Source organism: Pristiophorus japonicus, chromosome 14 (genome assembly GCF_044704955.1).
Source record: "Pristiophorus japonicus isolate sPriJap1 chromosome 14, sPriJap1.hap1, whole genome shotgun sequence".
NCBI classification, from domain to species: domain Eukaryota; kingdom Metazoa; phylum Chordata; class Chondrichthyes; family Pristiophoridae; genus Pristiophorus; species Pristiophorus japonicus.
The window spans coordinates 111,007,910-111,027,543 of record NC_091990.1 but is presented as its reverse complement, the minus strand read 5'-3'; the positions used below and the strand labels follow the sequence as shown (position 1 = coordinate 111,027,543).

Genomic DNA, 19,634 nt, shown 5'->3' with positions numbered 1-19,634 from the left:
AGGGGTGGAGATGGGCAATGTTACGGAGATGGAAATGGGCGGTTTTAGTTATGCCACGGATATGTGTTTGGAAACTCATTTCTGGATCAAATATGACACCAAGTTTGGGAACAGTCTGGTTCAGCCTCAGACAGATGCTAGTTAAAGATCCCAAGGCACCATTGACACAAAGGTTCTCCAATGTCCTGGGCGACAGTCCAGTTCCACACCAATGTGGTTGAGTCTTGACTGTCCTCTGAAGCGGCTCAGCAAGAAACTTCTTTGTATGAAGCCACTACGTAGAAGTATAACAGCACTGCGGGAGCGCCTTCACCTCACGGACTGCAGCAGTTCAAGAAGGCGGCTCACCACCACCTTCTCAGAGCAACCAGGAATGGGCAATAAATGCTGGCCTTGCCAGCAGTGCCCACATTCCAAGAATTAATATTTTTATAAAAGTGAGCAAACCACTTAATAGGGTGACTCCATAAAATGGTCAACCAGGGAACTGTTCTTTCTGCAGTTGCAGATGATGACATTGGGTTCAGAGATTAACCTTGTACTCTGTAGTGAACGTGTAGTTATAAAAACCTTCAAAAAGGCAATTGGATATATACTTGAAAAGGAAACATATGCAGGGTTATGAGGAAACACTGGGGGCGGTGGGGGGGGGGGGGGGAACGGAAGTGGCACTAATTGGATCGCTCTTTCAAAGAGCCGGCACAGGAACGATGGGCCGAATGACGTCCTTCTGTGCTGTAAGATTCTATTCAAGAAACTCAGTTAAACAAAAAGAGCATTTGTGATTTAGAATGGAAATGGAACAAGAAATAAAAATTATTTGATTCTCTGAACATAAACGTCCAAGCATTTTGTAGCGTGTTTCCGAGTGTTCCGTTGACAGATGCTGTGCTTTGGTTACAGGCACAATTCCATCAGGAGACAGTTGAACCTTTCCAACCCGGACTTTGACATCCAGCAGTACCAAAGGCAGGAAAAGCCAATGGACATCGGGCGGATTAAGCCCGAGTTGTACAAACAGAGGTCGGTGGACACTGACGACGGGCGGAGGAACAACCAGACCTGCGGCAAACTTAACTTTGTGCTGAAGTACGACTGTGACTTGGAGCAGCTGATTGTCAAAATCCACAAGGCCATCAACCTGCCGGCAAAGGACTTTTCCGGCACCTCCGACCCTTACGTGAAGATATACCTGCTGCCAGACCGCAAGACCAAACACCAGACTAAAGTCCACCGCAAAACCCTCAACCCAGTCTTTGATGAGGCCTTCCTCTTCTCCGTCCCCTACAACGAGCTGGCTAACCGCAAGCTCCACTTCAGTGTCTACGACTTCGACAGGTTCTCCCGCCATGACGTCATCGGCCAGGTGGCCGTCGACAATTTCCTCGACTTGTCTGACTTTCCCCGGGAGACCATGCTGTGGAAGGACATTCAACACGTCACTTCGGTAAGTGTGAACTGTGATATATCCTCGCGACATCGCCAAGAGGCACACACTACACACAAAATGGCTCTTAATAGAAACCTGTCATCATGTGACCTTGCCACATGATCTTTTATTATTTACATCAGTAGTTGCATTACCACAGTAGTCCATTAGGTGGAGCTCTATTATACGAAACCCCGCCGATCCCCTCCCCTCCCGAGTTTGCCGAAGAAACGCAAGAACCAGTTTGTCTCAGCCAGTGGCTCAGTGGGCAGCGCTCTCGCCTATGAGTCAGAAGGTTGTGAGTTCAAGTCCCACTCCAGGGCAGTGCAGTGCTGAGGGAGTGCTGCACTGTCAGGGTGTTGTCTTTTAATGAGATGTTAAACTGACGCCCCATCTGACCTCTCTAGTGGACGTAAAGGATCCCATGGCCACTATTTCGAAGACGAACATGGGAGTTATCCCTGGTGTCCTGGCTGATATTTATCTCTCAATCAAAATAACGAAAAACAGATTATGTAGTCATTATCACATTGCTGTGTGTGGGAGCTTGCTGTGCACATATTGACTGCCGTGTTTCCTCCATTACAACAGTGACTGCACTTCAAAAGTACTTCATTAACTGTAAAGCATTCGGGAGGGTGGGCGTGAAAGGCGCTATAGAAATGCAAGGGGGAGAAATTTGCATCGTCTGCACCTCCCAGGGGCACTATCGGGGTGCAATCCATTTCTCGCATGGGTCCGCTAGTGCCTCGCGCTCCTCCCGGTAGCACCTCGGGCTTCAGCGCCAGCGATGGCAACGAAATAGCGAAACAGCGGTAGCGCCCCAAGAAGCCGTCGCGGGTGATGTCCGGGCCAGCTTCACGGGTCGGGAAACGGACTGGATTCTGCTCGCGCGGCTAAATTAGAGGCGCGGTGCCTCGCGCCATTTTTTTTTCAATGGCCGGCTTACAATGGTCGTGGCCTTGTCTCGTCAGGTGCGCCATGTTGCAGCCTGGCGCTCCGCTTCCGTACCGGCTGCTGTCACGACAACCCCGCTTCCTGGTGGAAAAGTGGTGGCCCCTTCTTCACGGTGCAGAGTTCGCAGCGTGCAATGCCCTGTAACGGAAGGGGAGTGGCCCCGTGTTCTCATCAGTGCTTTCCGGCGCCCCGCGTAGCTCTGGTGAATTCCCGCAGTCAGTGCCCCGGTCCCACCCTCAAGAGGAAGTGGAGCATTGCGACATTGCACTCCACTTCCTCTCAGGGGCGGTAACCCCAATTTCCCGGCTGGGGCGGGACATCCACTCCTGGAGCAGAATCTCCCGCCTCGCCTCAGTGACCACCCCCAAACGAATTTCAGCCCCCAAGTCTTTCTTTCTTTTACGTGAGTCACACTTTTTTTTTTGCAAAGATAGGAGGGGGAAGGTGCCAGATAGTCTGGGAGCTGTGGCTCAGCTGAAGGAACACTTTCAACCCCATTCGCTGCATGGCTCCTACAAGATCCAGTCAGCAACAAACGTGGAAGCGACCTACCAGGAATAATTTCACAAGTGCACTGTGTACCCTCTGGAAAATTCAGGTAGAAATTGGACCTGGTTGTGCCTGTCTTATAATACTCCTGTGAAGTGCCTTGAAACGTTTTACTACATTAAAGGCGCTATATAAATACAAGTTGTTGTTGTAAATTGGCCATAATTGGGCCCGATTTCGGGGACCAAAATTCTGCACCCAGATGACACACCTGCAAAAAGTACTATCCAATATTAGGTTAGGCCATTCTTCAGGTGTTCCAACCGGCTGTCTGAAGGGGACATTACATCCTTCAGACATCATCATCAAAGGCAGTCCCTTGGAATCGAGGGAGACTTGCTTCCACTCGAAAAGTGAGTTCTCAGGTGACTGTACAGTCCAATACGGGAATTACTCTGTCACAGGTGAGACAGACAGTGGTTGAAGGAAAGGGCGGGTGGGAGTCTGGTTTGCCGCACGCTCCTTCCGCTGCCTGCTCAGTTTTCTGCATACTCTCAGCGACGAGACTCGAGATGCTCAGCACCCTCCCGGATGCACTTCCTCCACTTAGCTGTCGGTGGAGATATTGCACTTTATCAAGGAGGCTTTGAGGGTGTCCTTGAAACGTTTCCTCTGCCCACCTGGGGCTCGCTTGCCGGCTGGAGTTCCGAATAGAGCGCTTGCTTAGGGAGTCTCGTGTCGGGCATGCGGACGACGTGGCCCGCCCAACGGAGCTGGTCGAGTGTGGTCAGTGCTTCGATGCTGAGATGTTGGCCTGTGCAAGAAGACTGATGCTGGTGCATCTATCCTCCCAGTGCAAATCACCAGGAGGGTGAATTTCCCGGTGGTAATTGTGCTCCAATCAACCCACCCACACCGCTGCAAAGTCCTGATTCCCATCGCTCATTACTGCTAGTCGACATTATTTTCACAAAATCGGTGAAAATCGATCCAATGTCCGCTGTAACCATAGCAGCAGTAATGGCAGCAAGAAGATGATACGTGCGCCCAGTTCCTGACTTTCGGCCCCCTCATCTGTACCCTCGCTAATGCAACCACATCATTCCTGTAATGTGGTGAGCAGAATAGGCTTTACTCTTTCTTCAGTTATCCTCTTGCTCTTAATGTATTTATAAAACATCGTTGGGTTTTTCTTGATTTTACTTGTTAAAATGTTTTCATGCTCTGGGGAGGGAGAGAGAGAGGAACCTAAACTGGGGTAGGAGAGAGAGAAACAAACTGTGCAGGGAGGGAGGGAGAGCAACACAATCTGGGGAGGGATGAAGAGCGAAATATAAATGAGAGGAGGGAGATTCCGTGTCAGCCTGCGATGTATGCTCAGTGTATAACATGTTTTATTCTGGGAGTCAGGCAGCTTTGGTGCTTCTCCCCGGGGACTGAGCCCCACTGTCCCCCCCTCCCCCCCCCCCCTGTCCCTGAACCTCCTCTCCTGCACAACGGTCTCCCCTCCCCGGCAATGTCGGGCCGACGCAAGAGTCGGCTAACAAATAAAAAATGTCGGCCCGGGGCGCTAAAGGCCTTACCGTTAAGGGGTGTCCCAGTGGCAGATGTTCACCCATGCTCGCTTTGCGACCTGTGGGGCAATTTTCCCCACAGGGTGCAAAAGGGTCGGAGCGCACGGCGATAATGTCATTGCCGTTTGCGTGCCGGCCCGGGGCGCTAACCCTGGCACTGCCGGAATAGTGCCTCCACCCCAAATCTCCGTGGTGATTTCCCCGGAGGCATCCCCCTCCCCCCGGGTGAAAACACCATTGTGCCCTGTTAGTGCATCCGGGGGGGTGCTAACGGGGCTATAAAAAGGGGCAATTTCGGCCCCATAGAAATTAAAATTGTAGATTGAGCATTGTGTCATTGTCAGGGAGGATTCACCATAATGAAAAGACAGGTTTAACCATATAATACAGAGCTGCAATGGGCTGCTGGAGGATGATAAATCAATGTATTCGTCGATTCACTGTTACAAATTCAATCTCTTTCTCTCCCGTTATTAGATTTCACCATCCAATGTGTGCAATAATTTTAGTGCATCATACGCCCTCTAATTTCCAAGTTGCAATCCGTGGGAATGCAGGTTCCAGGAATCAGGTCCATCAGCCAACTTTTGCTGGATCTGCTCTGACAGAAAGTATTCACATGAAGGATGGCAAATGTGTCAGTACCAAAAATTGTCGCTTTATTTCTGACCAAGTCTGTCAAATAATTCACAGCTGAAAGCGCTACAATTAGAAGAACTCTTTCTTTACAGTAATTTGACATTCTGTGTTCCTCGAGTTTTTGCTTGAAGCTTGACGTCTAAGTGATTGATTGAACGAACAAGAGAGGAAAAGCTCAGTGAACCCAGCAGTGCTGTATTGATGGATTTCAGGGTTCAGGTCAATGAACAGCTAGAGTTTCTCTTTCTTTCCAAAATTGTTTCAGATCTGCAAGAAAGTGCAATGATTGGAGTGTGATGGATGTGCATTCGATGTAAGACTTTATACACACCCCAATATACACATATATTATATTTTTATATATATTTACAAACAGCCCATTGCCACCACCTTCTCCAGGCCAGTAGGGACGGCTGATGAATGCCGGCCTTACCAGCGATGCCTATACCCTGAGCGTGAATTAAAAAGCACTTGAATCTAACCAACATACCCATTCTGATTGCTGAAGCTCACTACAGACTATAGCAGATGCTCGTACTACGTACTTTCAGAGAAGTGTTAACCTGTTTTAAAATAAAACGTATTTAAAAATAGCAACACCGAGCATTCGCTTGTTGACTTCACGTCAGAAGTTCAGCCCTTGCAGCTGTCAGCATTGAAACGTGCGAAACTGCCGCTTACATCCCATCAGTGCCGACCTGACCCATTTTACAGATTCCTGCCTATTATTATCTATTATCCCCGTGTTATGTAGCTTGATTGCTGGCCCTCATCCACTGTGCGTGCGCAGATTCTGCAAACTGTTTGTCATGTCGCTGTCGCAGATGATCGCCGGGGAAAAAAATATATAAGAATAGAAAACTGTTAAATCAAAGGTGTGTGAATTATTGTGAATGCAATTACTGTGAATCACCTGAACCTTGTGATTTCATCTAAAGGTTGCATAAACTACAAACAGCCACTTAGCATGCACACTAATATGTCCTTACTATACAGTATAAATGCACACGAGGCCCATACTTGAGAGAAGATCACTCTGTGACCAGTTACCTTTATTACCAAGACCTCAAGAGACAGACGGTGGGTGGAGCTTCCCCTTTTATACCGGAAAGTCCAGGTGAGAAGTGTCTCCCACAAGTTCGCCCCCTGTGGTCAGTGTTCTCAAGGTCAGTACAACTTAGGTCAGCTTATACATGGGTGACAATGACAGTTGAATACATGACATCACCTCCCCCCCCCAAAGTCTTATTGGGATCACAGGTAAGTCTCTCTGGTGGTTTACGCTCCCTTGTAGAGCACCTGAGTTGGGGCTCCGGTTGTTGGGCGCTGGCCTGAGTGTCTGCTGTTTGCGGTGCCTCAGGCCTATCCGGACTGCCCACAGTGACTGGACTCTTCTCCACTTGGTTCCTGTGTTCGGTCACCTGTGGTGGAGTAAACTCTACGTCGTGTTCTTCCTCTGCTTCTTCTGTGGGGTTGCTGAACCTCCTTTTAGTTTGATCCACGTGCTTGCGGCAGATTTGTCCATTGGTAAGTTTAACTACCAAAACCCTATTCCCCTCTTTGGCAATCACAGTGCCTGCAAGCCATTTGGGCCCTGCAGCGTAATTAAGGACAATAACAGGGTCATTGACATCAATATATCACTCCCTCGCATTCCTGTCACATTGTGACTGACGCCTGCTCTCAACAATTTCTTTCATAGTAGGGTGTATAAGGGATAACCTGGTTTTGAGTGTCCTTTTCATTAGCAGCTCTGTGGGTGGAACCCCTGTGAGCGAGTGTGGTTGGGATCTATTGGCCAACAGGAGGCGTGATAAGCGGCTTTGTAGGGAACCCCCTTGGATTCTGAGCATCCTCTGTTTGATTATCTGCACTGCTTGTTCCGCCTGGCTGTTTGAGGCTGGCTTGAACAGTGCCGTTCTGACATGGTTGATTCCATTGCCTGCCATGAAGTCCTGGAATTCAGTGCTTGTGAAGCACGGGCCATTCTCGCTGACCAATGGGTAGACTTTCTACCGTGGCTGAGGATGTGCTTGAATTTAAAATGTCACACTCAATCCATTTGAAGTAGGCATCTACTACAACCAAAAACATTTTTCCCATGAAAGGACCTGTGTAGTCCACATGGATGCGTGACCATGGCATGGCGGGCCAGGACCAGGGGCTAAGGTGGGCTACCCTGGGTGCGTTTCCCAGCTGAGCACACGTGTTGTACATTCGAACACAAAGTTCCAGGTCTGCATCTATCCCCGGCCACCAAACATGTGACCTGGCAATTGTCTTCATCATGACAATGCCCGGGTGCTCATTGTGAAGTTCTCTGATGAACACCTCTCTGCCCTTATGGGGCATGACTACTCGGTTTCCCCACAGTAGGCAATCGGCCTGAATCGAGAGTTCATCCTTGCGCCTATGAAATGGTTAAACTCCTCAGGGCATGCCCCGTACATGGCTGCCCAGTCCCCATTCAGGACACATTTCTTAACTAAAGATAGTAGCGGGTCTTTATTTGTCCAGACCTTAATCTGACGGGCTGTCACGGGTGAGCCTTCGCTTTCGAAAGCTTCAACAGCCATGACCATTTCAGCATCATGCTCAGCTGCTCCCTCAGTGGTGGCTAGTGGGAGCCTGCTGAGTGCATTGGCACAGTTTTCAGTGCCCGGTCTGTGCCGAATTGTGTAGTCATAGGCGGCTAATGTAAGTGCCCACCTCTGTAGGCGGGCCGATGCATTCGCATTTATGGCCTTGTTGTCAGCCAAAAGGGACGTTAGGGGTTTGTGATCTGTCTCCAGCTCAAATTTCCTGCCAAACAGGTACGTGCATTTTTTTTTACTGCATATACACATGCTAGTGTTTCCTTTTCTACCATCCCGTAGCCCCTTTCTGCCTGGGACAGACTTCTGGAGGCATAAGCTACCAGCTGTAACTGACCATTGGCATTCACATGCTGCAACACACACCCGACCCCATAGGATAACGCATTGCACGTTAAAACTAGTTTCTTACACGGGTCATATAACGTTAACAGTTTGTTGAAGCATAACAAATTGCATGCTCTATCAAAAATCCTTTCCTGGCTATCCCCCCAGACCCAATCACGATCTTTGCGGCGGGTCTAACAGCGTGCTCAATTTGGGAAGAAAGTTACCAAAATAGTTCAGGAGCCCCAGGAACGAACGCAGCTCTGTCGTGTTACGGGGTCTAGGTGCTCTCTGGATCGCTTCCATTTTGGACGCAGTAGGTCTGACCCTGTCTGCTGCTACCCTCCTCCCCAGGAATTCTACCTCTGGAGCTAAGAAGATGCACTTCACCTTTTTCAGTCACAGCCCTACCCGGTCCAGTCTGTGTAGCACCTCCTCCAGGTTGTGGAAGTGTTCTTCAGGATCGCGACCCGTGATGAGGATGTCGTCTTAAAAAACCATCAACCTTTGAATCGACTTGAGGAGGTTTTCCATATTTCGCTGAAAGATTGCGGCGGCCAAACGAATCCCAAACGGACATCTGTTATACTCAAACAACCCCTTGTGTGTCGTGATGGTGGTCAGCTTCTTCGACTCACTCGCCAGCTCCTGGGACATGTAAGCTGAGGTCAGGTCCAATTTTGAAAAAAGTTTGCCACCGGATAGCGTCGCAAAGAGGTCCTCCGCTCTCGGTAGCAGGTACTGGTCTTGGAGTGACACCCGATTGATGGTGGCCTTGTAATCACCACATATCCTGACCGACCCATCCGCCTTGAGCACCGGCACGATCGGGCTCGCCCAGTCACTGAATTCGACTGGCGAGATGATGCCTTCCCTCAGCCAGAGCCTGCAGGTATCAGCAATATACCTGCAGAATCTGCAATGTCAGCGGTCACTTGGCGCGTATGTGCAGGAAGCCTGCAGCCAGGTTGATGTACAAGGAGGACGGGTCCGATGTAAGCCCTACGAGGCCAAATGAATACTGGGGGAAATTGCTGGAAGCTGAAGTTCAGCGAGTTCATGTGGAGCATATATACAGTTCATATACCAGGATGCCACCGATAATGATGAAAGTGCTCCTCAATGGCATCCCAGTATTAATGGAGCTAGACACAGGGGCCAGCCAGTCCCTGATGAGTATCCAACAGTTCAAAAGGTTGTGGGTGTCCAAGGCCAGGAGGCCAAAATTATTGCCGATTGGCGCACTGCTATGGACATGTACAAAGGAGATCATTCCGATGCTAGGCAGCACCACGGTAGTCGTGACCCACAAAGATTCGGAGAACAGGTTGCCACTCTGGATTGTCCCGGGAGATGGTCCCGCACTACTGGGGAGGTGTTGGCTTGCTGTCATGAACTGGAAATGGGGCGATGTCAATGCAATTTCTTCTGTGGAGCGAGTATCATTCTCACAGATCCTGGACAAATTTGACTCATGATTTCAACCCGGCATCGGCACTTTAATGGGGACCAAGGTAATGATTCACATAAACCCGGATGCCAGGCCAGTACACCACAAGGCCAGAGCGGTGCCGTACGTGATGCGGGAAAAGATAGAATGCGAAAGGTCCATTACCAATCGATCATCTCTGACTGTCTCTGTAACTGTCCTTAAGCGCACCATTGACAGGTGTTGATGGCCCCATTACTGGCCGCATTGTCCATTGCGATGGCATGAATCGTCGTTCAGCTAGCCATTGTCTCTGTTAAATTCCCCCTTTGGGTTCGACTGCATGCTGGGGCATGTCCGATTGCCCTTGTCTGCCTAGAGAACTGTGTGCCGCGTTAACAATGTTGACTCCCTGGTCGTTTGCCGCATTTGAGCCAAGATTTTTGCCATAAATCATTCTGGTCTCTTCCTCCCCTGAGATATTTGTCTGGGCTATCAGAGCCGCTGCTTCCAAGATCAAGTCTTTGGTCTCAATCAGGTTCCTGAAAACCCCAGCGTGCCCGATGCCCTCAATAAAAAAAGTCTCGCAGCATCTCCACTCTGCATGCATCTGGGAACTTACATAGGCTCGCCACTTGCCGGAGATCTGGCACGAAGTCTGGAACGGTTTGCCCTTCTCGCCGCCTGTGCGTGTAAAACCAGTGTCTCACCATGTGCATGCTGCTCGCTGGTTTAAGGTGTTCCCCGATCAACTTACTGAGCTCTTCGAATGTCTTGTCCACCGGCTTCTCTGGCGCTAGAAGGTCCTTCATCAGGGAGTACGTTCTGGATCCACAAACTATCAGGAGATGAACCCTGCGTTTGTCGGCCGAATCCTGTCCCAACCATTCCTTAGTGACAAAACTTTGCTGTGGTCTCTCAATAAAGTCGTCCCAATCATCACCAACACAGTACCTTTCTTCTGTGCTGCTAGTGGCCATGTTCGCCTGGTTTAAATCCCAGTTTCTCATCGCCAATAATATGTCCTTACTATACAGTATAAATGCACACGAGACCCATTCTTGAGAGAAGGTCACTCTGTGACCAGTTACCTTTATTACCAAGACCTCAAGAGATAGACGGTGGGTGAAGCTTCCCCTTTTATACCGGAAAGTCCAGGTTAGGAGTGTCTCCCACAAATTTGCCCCCTGTGGTCAGTGTTCTCAAGGTGTATAACTTAGGTCAGCTTATACATGGGTTACAATGACAGTTGAATACATGACACGTACCATTTGTAGTTCAGACCACGTTCCATTTTGAGGTGCAGTTGCTAACATTTAGTGCCATTTCAAGAGTGCTTGGATTGGTCACGCTTGTCACCTTGCTGAGCCGGAGCTGTGGGATTCAAACGCCCACCCCAGAGCCTGTGTGTGTAATCAAGACTGACTCTGCAATCACAGAACTGAGATAGCACTGCCTGATCAGAGGTGGCACCCTTCTTGAAGACATTTAAAAAAAGAAAGAAGGGAGAAAATATTCGGGTCACTTACGCCTCCCGTTAGCGCCCCCTGGAGGTACTAACAGTGCACAAACAACTTTCCGCCCGGGCACAGTGCGGCGCCGCTAGCGACTCATGAAAAAATCCTGCGTAGCGCCCCAGGCCGCTGCGTCGGCGATACCGGCATCATCACCGTGCGCAGTGATCCGTTTTCGCCCCAGAGCAAAAATTCGCAAGCACCCTCATGAGACTACCGCGAGGCGATGCCAACGACTGTTTCACAGGGCGCATACCGGCGTTAGGCTACTCACGGGGTGAAAATTAAAGGGGAGGTGCAGCACTGAAAATGTAAAAATGGCCAACTTACCAGTCGCGGCCTTCTCAACTTCAGATCGCAGGTCCGTGCCGCGAGGTTACAGTCCAATTCTGTGCCGGGCTGCTGTCACGGCAACCCCGCTCCCCAGTGCTCTACCGCTGGCCCCTTCCCCCTCCTGCAACGTTGGCAGCGTGGCCCCTCCCCTTTAATGGAAGCAGGAGACTTTGCACTCCACCTCCTCTTGGGGGCGGTAAGCCCAATTTAACTCGCGGGGCGACACTTCTGCGTCTGGCACAGGAAATCTCGGCTCGCGGCTATTAATACCCCCAACCGGGACCTCACGCAATTTCGCGCACTGAACAAATTGCATTTCTATAGCGCCTTTCATGACCATCGACATCTCAAATGCTTTACAGCCAATGAAATACTTTTGGAGTGTAGTCACAGCTATAATGTAGGAAACGCAGCAGAAAATTTGCGTGTAGCAAGCTCCCACAAACAGCAATGTGATAATGACCAGATAATCTGTTTTTGTGATGTTGATTGAGAGATAAATATTGGCCCCAGGACACCGGGGAGAACTCCCCTGCTCTTCTTTGAAATAGTGGCCGTGGGATCTCTCACGTCCACCTGAGAAGACAGACGGGGCCTCAGTTTAAAGTCTCATCTGAAAGACGGCCCCTCTGACAATGCAGCACTCCCTCAGCACTGCACTGGGAGTGTCAGCCTAGATTGCAGTGGTTAAGTCTGACCTAGAGGCGAGAGTGCTACCCACTGAGCCAATTAAGTCAAGGCCCTCTCTTCCTATTACATTGCTTCAGAAAAATATTGAAAATCCAGTCAGAAGGATTTATTATTTTCCTATGCAACAACGGTGACTGCACTTTAAAAGTAATGAATGGATTGCGGCAAAGGCACCTGCCTAAAACCAACAGAGTTTCCTCTTTCAATGGGCAGAATGATCTCCATCGATGGCATCAGGCATAATCCAGGCTGACACTCCAGTGCAGTGCTGAGGGAGGTGTCGTCTTTCAAATGAGACATTAAACCGAGGCCCTGTCTGCCCTCTCACCTGGACGTAAAAGATCCCATTGCCACTTTTTTGAAGAAGAGCAGGGGAGTTCTCCCCGGTGTCCAGGAGCCAATATTTATCCCTCAATCAACATAACAAAAAAACAAATTATCTGGTCATTATCACATTGCTGTTTGTGGGAGTTTGCTGTGCGCAAATTGGCTGCCGCGTTTCCCACATTACAACAGCAACAAAAACAATAGTTAATTGGCTGTCAAGTGCTTTGGGGTGTCCTCAGGTGGAGAACGACACTATGTAAATGCAATTGTGTCTGTCTTGTTGTAGCAGCCCTGTTTTAATTGGAGCGTTGACTGTTGTCGGTGTTGATAACCGTGCCGACCAGAAGGTCTACATTTCTCACAAGGAATCTCTCCCCCCGAGCATGTCCTTGATTTGTAAAATAGGAACAGAAGAGCCATGTTTTCAATCTGCGCTGAGCAGTAGCACTGCCCTCGATGGCGTTGGTCCTGCCAGGTTTCTGCTTCCCAGCAGTCACGTGTGTGGGGGAGGGGGTTGATAGAGAGACCGGTCCAGCTGTGCGCTCACTGCACCAGCCTCCGAACATCAATCTGCCTCTGGAAAATGAGGTCAAGCTGCCTGATGGGACAGCTGCAGCTGTCTGCACTGTGGCTGGGCAAACACTGCATTGTTCAGCACACCATCAACTCTTGTATGTCTTCATCATTCTCCCTCTCTCTGCAACCTCCTTCAGCACGACAACCCTCCAAGACCCCTGCACTCCTCCAATTCTGGCCCCCCTGCGCATCCTCGAATGCCATCACTCCGCCATTGGCGGTCGTGCCTTCAGCTGCCTAGGTGCTAAGCTCTGGAACTCTCTCCCTGAACCTCTCTACCTCTCTCCTCCTTTTAAACTCTCCTTAAAACCTACGTCTTTGACCAAGCTTTTGGTTACCTGTCCTAATATCTCCTTATTAAAAACAGAAAATGCTGGAAATCTCAGCAGGTCAGGCAGCATCTGTGGAGAGAGAAACAGAGTTAATGTTTCAGGTCAGGTCTGACGAAGGGTCACAGACCCGAAACGTTAACTCTGTTTTTCTCTCCACAGACACTGCCTGGCCTGCTGAGATTTCCAGCATTTTCTGTTTTTATTTCAGATTCCAGCATTTGCAGTATTTTGCTTTTCTAATATCTCCTTGTGCAGCTCAGTGTCAGATTTTGCCTGAATAATGCTTGGATGTGCACTTAAAGTGCTGTAACCTAGAGGACTACGGACCAAGAGCTGGAAAGTGGGATTAGGCTGGATAGCTCTTGGTCGACCGGCGCGGACACGATGGGCTGGAATGGCCTCCTTCCATGCTGTCAATTTCTATGATTCTATGAATACTCCTGTGAAGTGCCTTAGGATGTTTTACTACATTAATGGTGCTATATAAATGCAAGTTGCTCCTGTAGAAGTTCTGCACTTGGCTAAATACTTGCTCTGTTTATTAATTAAGAGAGCATTGAGTAGAAGCGTAATGTAAAAGCATCATTGAGAGGTTCAAAGCATAATGGGGATACGTGCTGCAGAACACACTGTAGTCCCCTCATGGGGGAATCTAGAACTGGGGGGCATAATTTCAGAATAAGGGGTTGCCCATTTGAAACAAAGATGAGGAGAAATTTCTTCTCTCAGAGGGTTGTGAATCTGTGGAATTAATTCTCTACCCAAACAGCTGTGGAGGCTGGGTCATTGAGTATATTTAAGGTGAAGATGGACAGATTTTTGATAGATAAGGGAGTCAAGGGTTATGGGGAGTGGGTGGGGAAGTGGAATTCAGGCCAAGATCAGATCAGCCATGAGGGGCCAAATGGTCTACTCCTGCTCCTATTTCTTATGTTCTTATGTAGTATTAATGAGCTGAAATCCGTCTTTCAGATGAGATATTAAACCAAGGGCCCGGCTGCCCTCTCAGGTGGACGTAAAAGATCCCATGGCCACTGTTTCGAAGAAGAGCAAGGGAGTTATCCCCAGTGTCCAGACCAATATTTATCGCTCAATCAACATAACAAAAATGGATTGTCTGGTCATTATCACATTGCTGTTTGTGGGAGCTTGCTTGTGTGCAAATCAGCTGCCGCATTTCCCACATTACAACAGCGACTGCACTCAAAAAGTATTTAATTGGCTGTAAAGCGCTTTGAGACGTCCAGTGTTCATGAAAGGCGCTATAGAAATTCAAGTCTTTTTTTTACTGTTGCTGTACCTTGCAGTGTCTCATTCTCTGTGCAGAAAGACTAATGTTAGTTTCCAATGGCCTAGCAAAACATATTCAGTGCGTAGCGAAAATATGGCCACCAGTCCTAATATCTCCTTATGTGGTTCGGTGTCAAATTCTGTTTGATAATTGCTCCTGCGAAGCGCCTTGGGTCATTTTACTACGTTAAAGGTGCTATATGAATACAAGTGGTTGCTGTTTCCTTGCAAAAATTGTAGTGCATTTAAAAACAAAATGAGTTAATAGTTGTCACTGTTGTCGGTTGTTAGCAATCAAATTCCCGTGTGGTAATGTGACCAGTCGTCAAAGTGACAACGCACCTCTTGGTGGCTGTCGAAATCTCATGGATAAGTATGTAAAATGTCTCGTCTCTCACCATATTTTTGAGGGAGGGGTTTTTTAAATTGTCCTGAGTGTATGTGTGGGGACCCTCTGTAGACATTGACGCACTCCCAGCAGCCCTCCTCCACACTCCTATATTCTGAAGGGCACACTCGGCTTCTCGAAAGGAACCCAGGCAGATTCCCCACAGGGTGATCCGGAGTGCTGGCTGCGAAAATCAGGATTGGGAATCCTCCCTACGGTGATGACATTACTGAAAGTTCCCCACCCCACCGCTTGTATGGATAGTGAGAAGACTAAAAAGCAAAAAAGCAAGACTTGCATTTATATAGCGCCTTTCACAACTTTCAGACATCCCAAATCGCTTCACAGCCAATGAAGTACTTTTGAACTGTAGTCACTGTTTAATGTAGAAAATGTGCAGCCAATTTCGGCACAGCAAGCTCCCACAAACAGCTTTGACCAGACAATCTGTTTTTTTAGTGATGTTGGTTTAAGGCTAAATATTGGCCCCAGGACACCAGGGAGAACTCCCCTTGCACTTTGGGATCGTTTATGTCCACGTGGGAGGGCATGTGGAGCCTCGGTTTAATGCCTCATCTGAAAGACGGCACCTCCGACAGTGCAGCACTCCCTCATCACATGCACTGGGAGCGTCAGCCTTGATCATGTGCTCAAGTCCCTGGAATTGTGCTTGAACCTAAAACCTTCTGACTCAGGCGAAAATGCTACCCACTGAGCCATGGCTGACACCAAAAGCCATCTGCTCCCCCTCCGCAACCCCGCGTCCCCCCCCCCACCCCCATGCCGAGAGCCGCTCTGCTACGTGTCGTGAGAGGGAAGTGAATCGACGGGATTTAAATGAGGCCCAGCCCGAATCTACAGCCCAGAAACAGGCCATTCAGCCCAAATGGTCCGTGCCAGTTTTTATGCTCCACACAAGCTTCCTCCCACCCTACTTCATCTCACCATATTAACATAACCTTCTATTCCTTTCTCCCTCATGTGTTTATCCAGCTTCCCCTTAAATGCATCTATACTATTCGCCTCAACGACTCCCTGGCAGCAAGTTCCACATTCCCACCACTCTCTGGGTCGAGGTTTCTCCTGAAATTCCTACAGGATTTATTGGTGACTATCTTATACTAATGGCCCCCAGTTTTGGTCTTCCCCACAAGTGGAAACATTTCTCTACATTTACCCTATCAAACCCCCTCATGTTTATTTTGATAACCTTTATTGGGTCACCCTTCAGTATTCTCTTTTCCAGAGAAATGAGCCCCAGTCTTTCAATCTTTCCTGATAGCTGCACCCGCTCAGTTCTGGTATCATCCTTGTAAATCTTGTTTGCACCTTCTCCCGTGCTTTTCGGAATATGGAGCCCAGAACTGTGCACGGTCTAACCAAGGTTATCAAAACTTGACACCAATGGTAATTAACCTCAATGAATATTTAATAACTGAAAGACAAAAGAAAGAAGGAGTTTGCATTTGTATACTGCCTTTCGCAACCTCACGACATCCCAAAGTGCTTTACAGCCAAAGTGCTTTACAGTCACTGTTGCAATGTAGGAAACACAGCAGCTAATTTGCACACAGCAAGCTCCCACAAACAGCTATGCGATAATGACCAGAGAATCTGTTTTAGTGATACAGCTTGAGGGATAAATATTGGCCCCAGGACACCGGGGATAACTCCAATGCTCTTCTTCGAAATAGTGCCATGGGATCTTTTACATCCATCTGAGAGCAGTCAGGGCCTCAGTTTAACGTCTCAGCAAAAAGACGGCACCTCCAACAGTACAGCGCTCCCTCAGCACTGCACTGGAGCGTCAGTCTAGATTTTTGTACTCAGGTCCCTGGAGTGGGACTTGAACCCACAACCTTCTGACTCAGAGGCGAAAGAAAGTGCCACCCACTGAGCCATGGCTGACACAAAAAAACATAAGGGGTTAATTTTGACTTTGGGCAACAGTGTAAAGCAGGCAATAACAGATCAGCTGCACTTCTTCCATCTCTCTTGATTTTCATGTCCATTGACTTCAATTAATGTTCTAAACATACACTAATGGCAGGTGACCCACTATCATTTGATTTACTCTATCATCTCTCCCAGGAGACCAGGCCAAAAGTCTTTGTTTGAAAAGAATAGCAATTCTACTGTCGGAAGCAAAAATGTAAAAGTCAACCAATTATTTATGCTGCAGTCATTATTATTTATATAGTAATTATTTTGTTAAAGTATTTTTGCAATCATGTTTTCCAATGCTTTGCTGCATCAGATTATAGATTCAGGGAAATGCTCTGTGTTAGCTCCCTCGACTATTGGCCGAAAGTAATAATATTGAAACAAGCCTCACTAACAGGTTTTGTAGTTGATGGTTATCTATTTGCTTCATGCAAAACTTGGCTTTGGTATATCCTTCTGCAGTGGGATCTATCCTAGAACGAAAGAAAGACTTGCATTTATTTAGCGCCTTTCACGACCTCAGGATGACCCAAAGTGCTTTACAGCCAATGAAGTACTTTTGAAGTGCAGTCACTGTTGTAATGTAGGAAACGCGGCAGCCACCTTGCGCACATAAGCTCCCACAAACAACAATGAGATAATGATGTTGATTTAAGGAATAAATATTGACCCCAGGACACCGGGGAGAACTCCCCTGCTCTTCTTCGAAATGTGCCATGGGATCTTTTATGTCCAGCTGAGAGGCAGACAAGGCCTTGGTTTAATGTACATGTGAAAGACGGCACCTCCGACAGTGCAGCGCTCCCTCAGTACTGCACTGGAGTGCCAGCCTGGATTTTTGTGTTCCAGTCTCTGGAGTGGGACATCAAACCACAACCTTCTGACTCCGAGGAGCGAGTGCTATGAAATGGCAAGTTAAATGTAACTGGTTCCCAGAGTTGCCAGCTGACCCACTCTGGACACAGTCAGAACCACTGGTCCTCATCAAAGACAATTAGAATATTAGACATGTCAGAGAGGGACAAACTGTACATTTATTCAGATGCAAAGCTCTGCTTTCAGCAATGGTTTGATTACAAAAGCCACCACAAAGTCTCGGTTTCACATCGGTTTTATAAAATTTCCAGCTTTGTAAATAGATATTCTTTACCATCAATGCTGCTGCACTTTGGGGCAGAGAATTCCCATTCGGACTCTACCATTCCCAAAACCCCATCCGGACTCTACCATTCCCCAAACCCCATCTGGACTCTACCATTCCCCATTCCCCATCCAGTCTCTACCATTTCCCAATCCCCATCCGCACTCTACCATTCCCCATTCCCCATGCGGACTCTTCCAAATCCATCCAGACTGTACCATTCCCCATTCCCCATCCAGTCTCTACCATTCCCCATTCCCCATCCAGTCTCTACCATTTCCCAATCCCCATCCGGACTCTACCATTCCCCATTCCCCATGCGGACTCTTCCAAATCCATCCAGACTGTACCATTCCCCAAACCCGATCCAGACTGTACCATTCCCCAATCCCCATCCAGACTCTACCATTCACTATTCCCCATGCGGACTCTTCCAAATCCATCCAGACTGTACCATTCCCCAAACCCCATCCAGACTGTACCATTCCTCAATTCCCCATCCAATCTCTAACATTCCCCATCCGGAATCTTCCAAATCAATCCAGACTACCATTCCCCAATCCCCATCCGGACTCGACCATTCCCCAATTCCCATCCGGTCTCTAACACTCCCCAAACCCCATCCGGACTCTTCCAAATCCATCCAGACTCTACCATTCCCCAATCCCCATTCGAATGCTACTATTCCCCAAGTATAGAATGGGCCTGAAGTTTAGAATAATGAGAGGTGATCTCATTGAAACGTATACCGAGAGGGATTGTTTCCCCTGGCTGGAGAGTCTGGAACTAAGGGAGTCACAGTCTCAGGTTAAGGGGTCGGCCATTTAGGACAGAGTTGAGGAGGAATTTCTTCACTCAATCCTTGGAAATCTCTATCCAGAGGACTGAGTATATACTGATAGATTTTTGGTCTCTAGGGGGAATCAAGGGATATGAGGAGAGGGCGGGAAAGTGAGGTTGAGATCGAAGATCAGCCATGACCTTAGTGAATGGCGGAGCAGGCTCGAGGGCCCAAAAGGCCTACTCCTGCTCCTAATTCTTCAGTTTTTATACCATTCCTCAAACCCCATCAAAAATCCTATCCGGTCAAAAGCCCACAAGAAGAGTGTCAGACACTGAGGAAGGTGTTCGGTGGGGCGAGGGTAGTGGAGGGGATCGTGGTTCGGGGTAGGGGGGGGAGTAATGTCTCGGGAAATGCTGGTCCCAGGTTTCCTCATGGGGCCTGCAGGAGGGCGAAACTAAAATGTATTTATTCAATTCTTGTTTGAGCAACTTCTAAATTATTTAGATTCAGGCAGTAATGGAGCTGCTATTTAGTCCCATTAGAAGAATGCAACATAATTTAACCTGATTAGAAATCAATGAACAAGGCTTGAAGTTGATGCCGGTAATGATGAATGAATGCTTGTATGTCTTTCCTCAGTCCATTAGTTCGGTGGAGGTGTTAACCCATTTAACATTAGAGGTTTGGCATCTGCTCTAAGATAGAGGAGAGTAAGCACCTGACTCTTGGTGTCACTACAGTAATTTCGCAGCTTTGGGTCACGACAAGCTGGTTGTTTACGGGATATTGAGATAACTCAAATTATCACGAAACTGCTGCCATCCAGAATTAAGATCTTTAAATTATCCGGAATTATAGAAACATAGAAACATAAAAA

General features: G+C 48.2%; 1 protein-coding gene across 1 annotated transcript in view; it reads left to right on the top strand.

The window, feature by feature from the left end:
- The window catches only part of syt9b (synaptotagmin IXb), a 182,665-nt gene that overhangs the window by 93,553 nt on the left and 69,478 nt on the right, over positions 1-19,634 (top strand). The window contains exon 3 of the mRNA XM_070898743.1: positions 904-1,447. Within this exon, the coding sequence (XP_070754844.1) occupies positions 904-1,447 (544 nt within the window). The remainder of the gene's footprint in view (positions 1-903; positions 1,448-19,634) is intronic.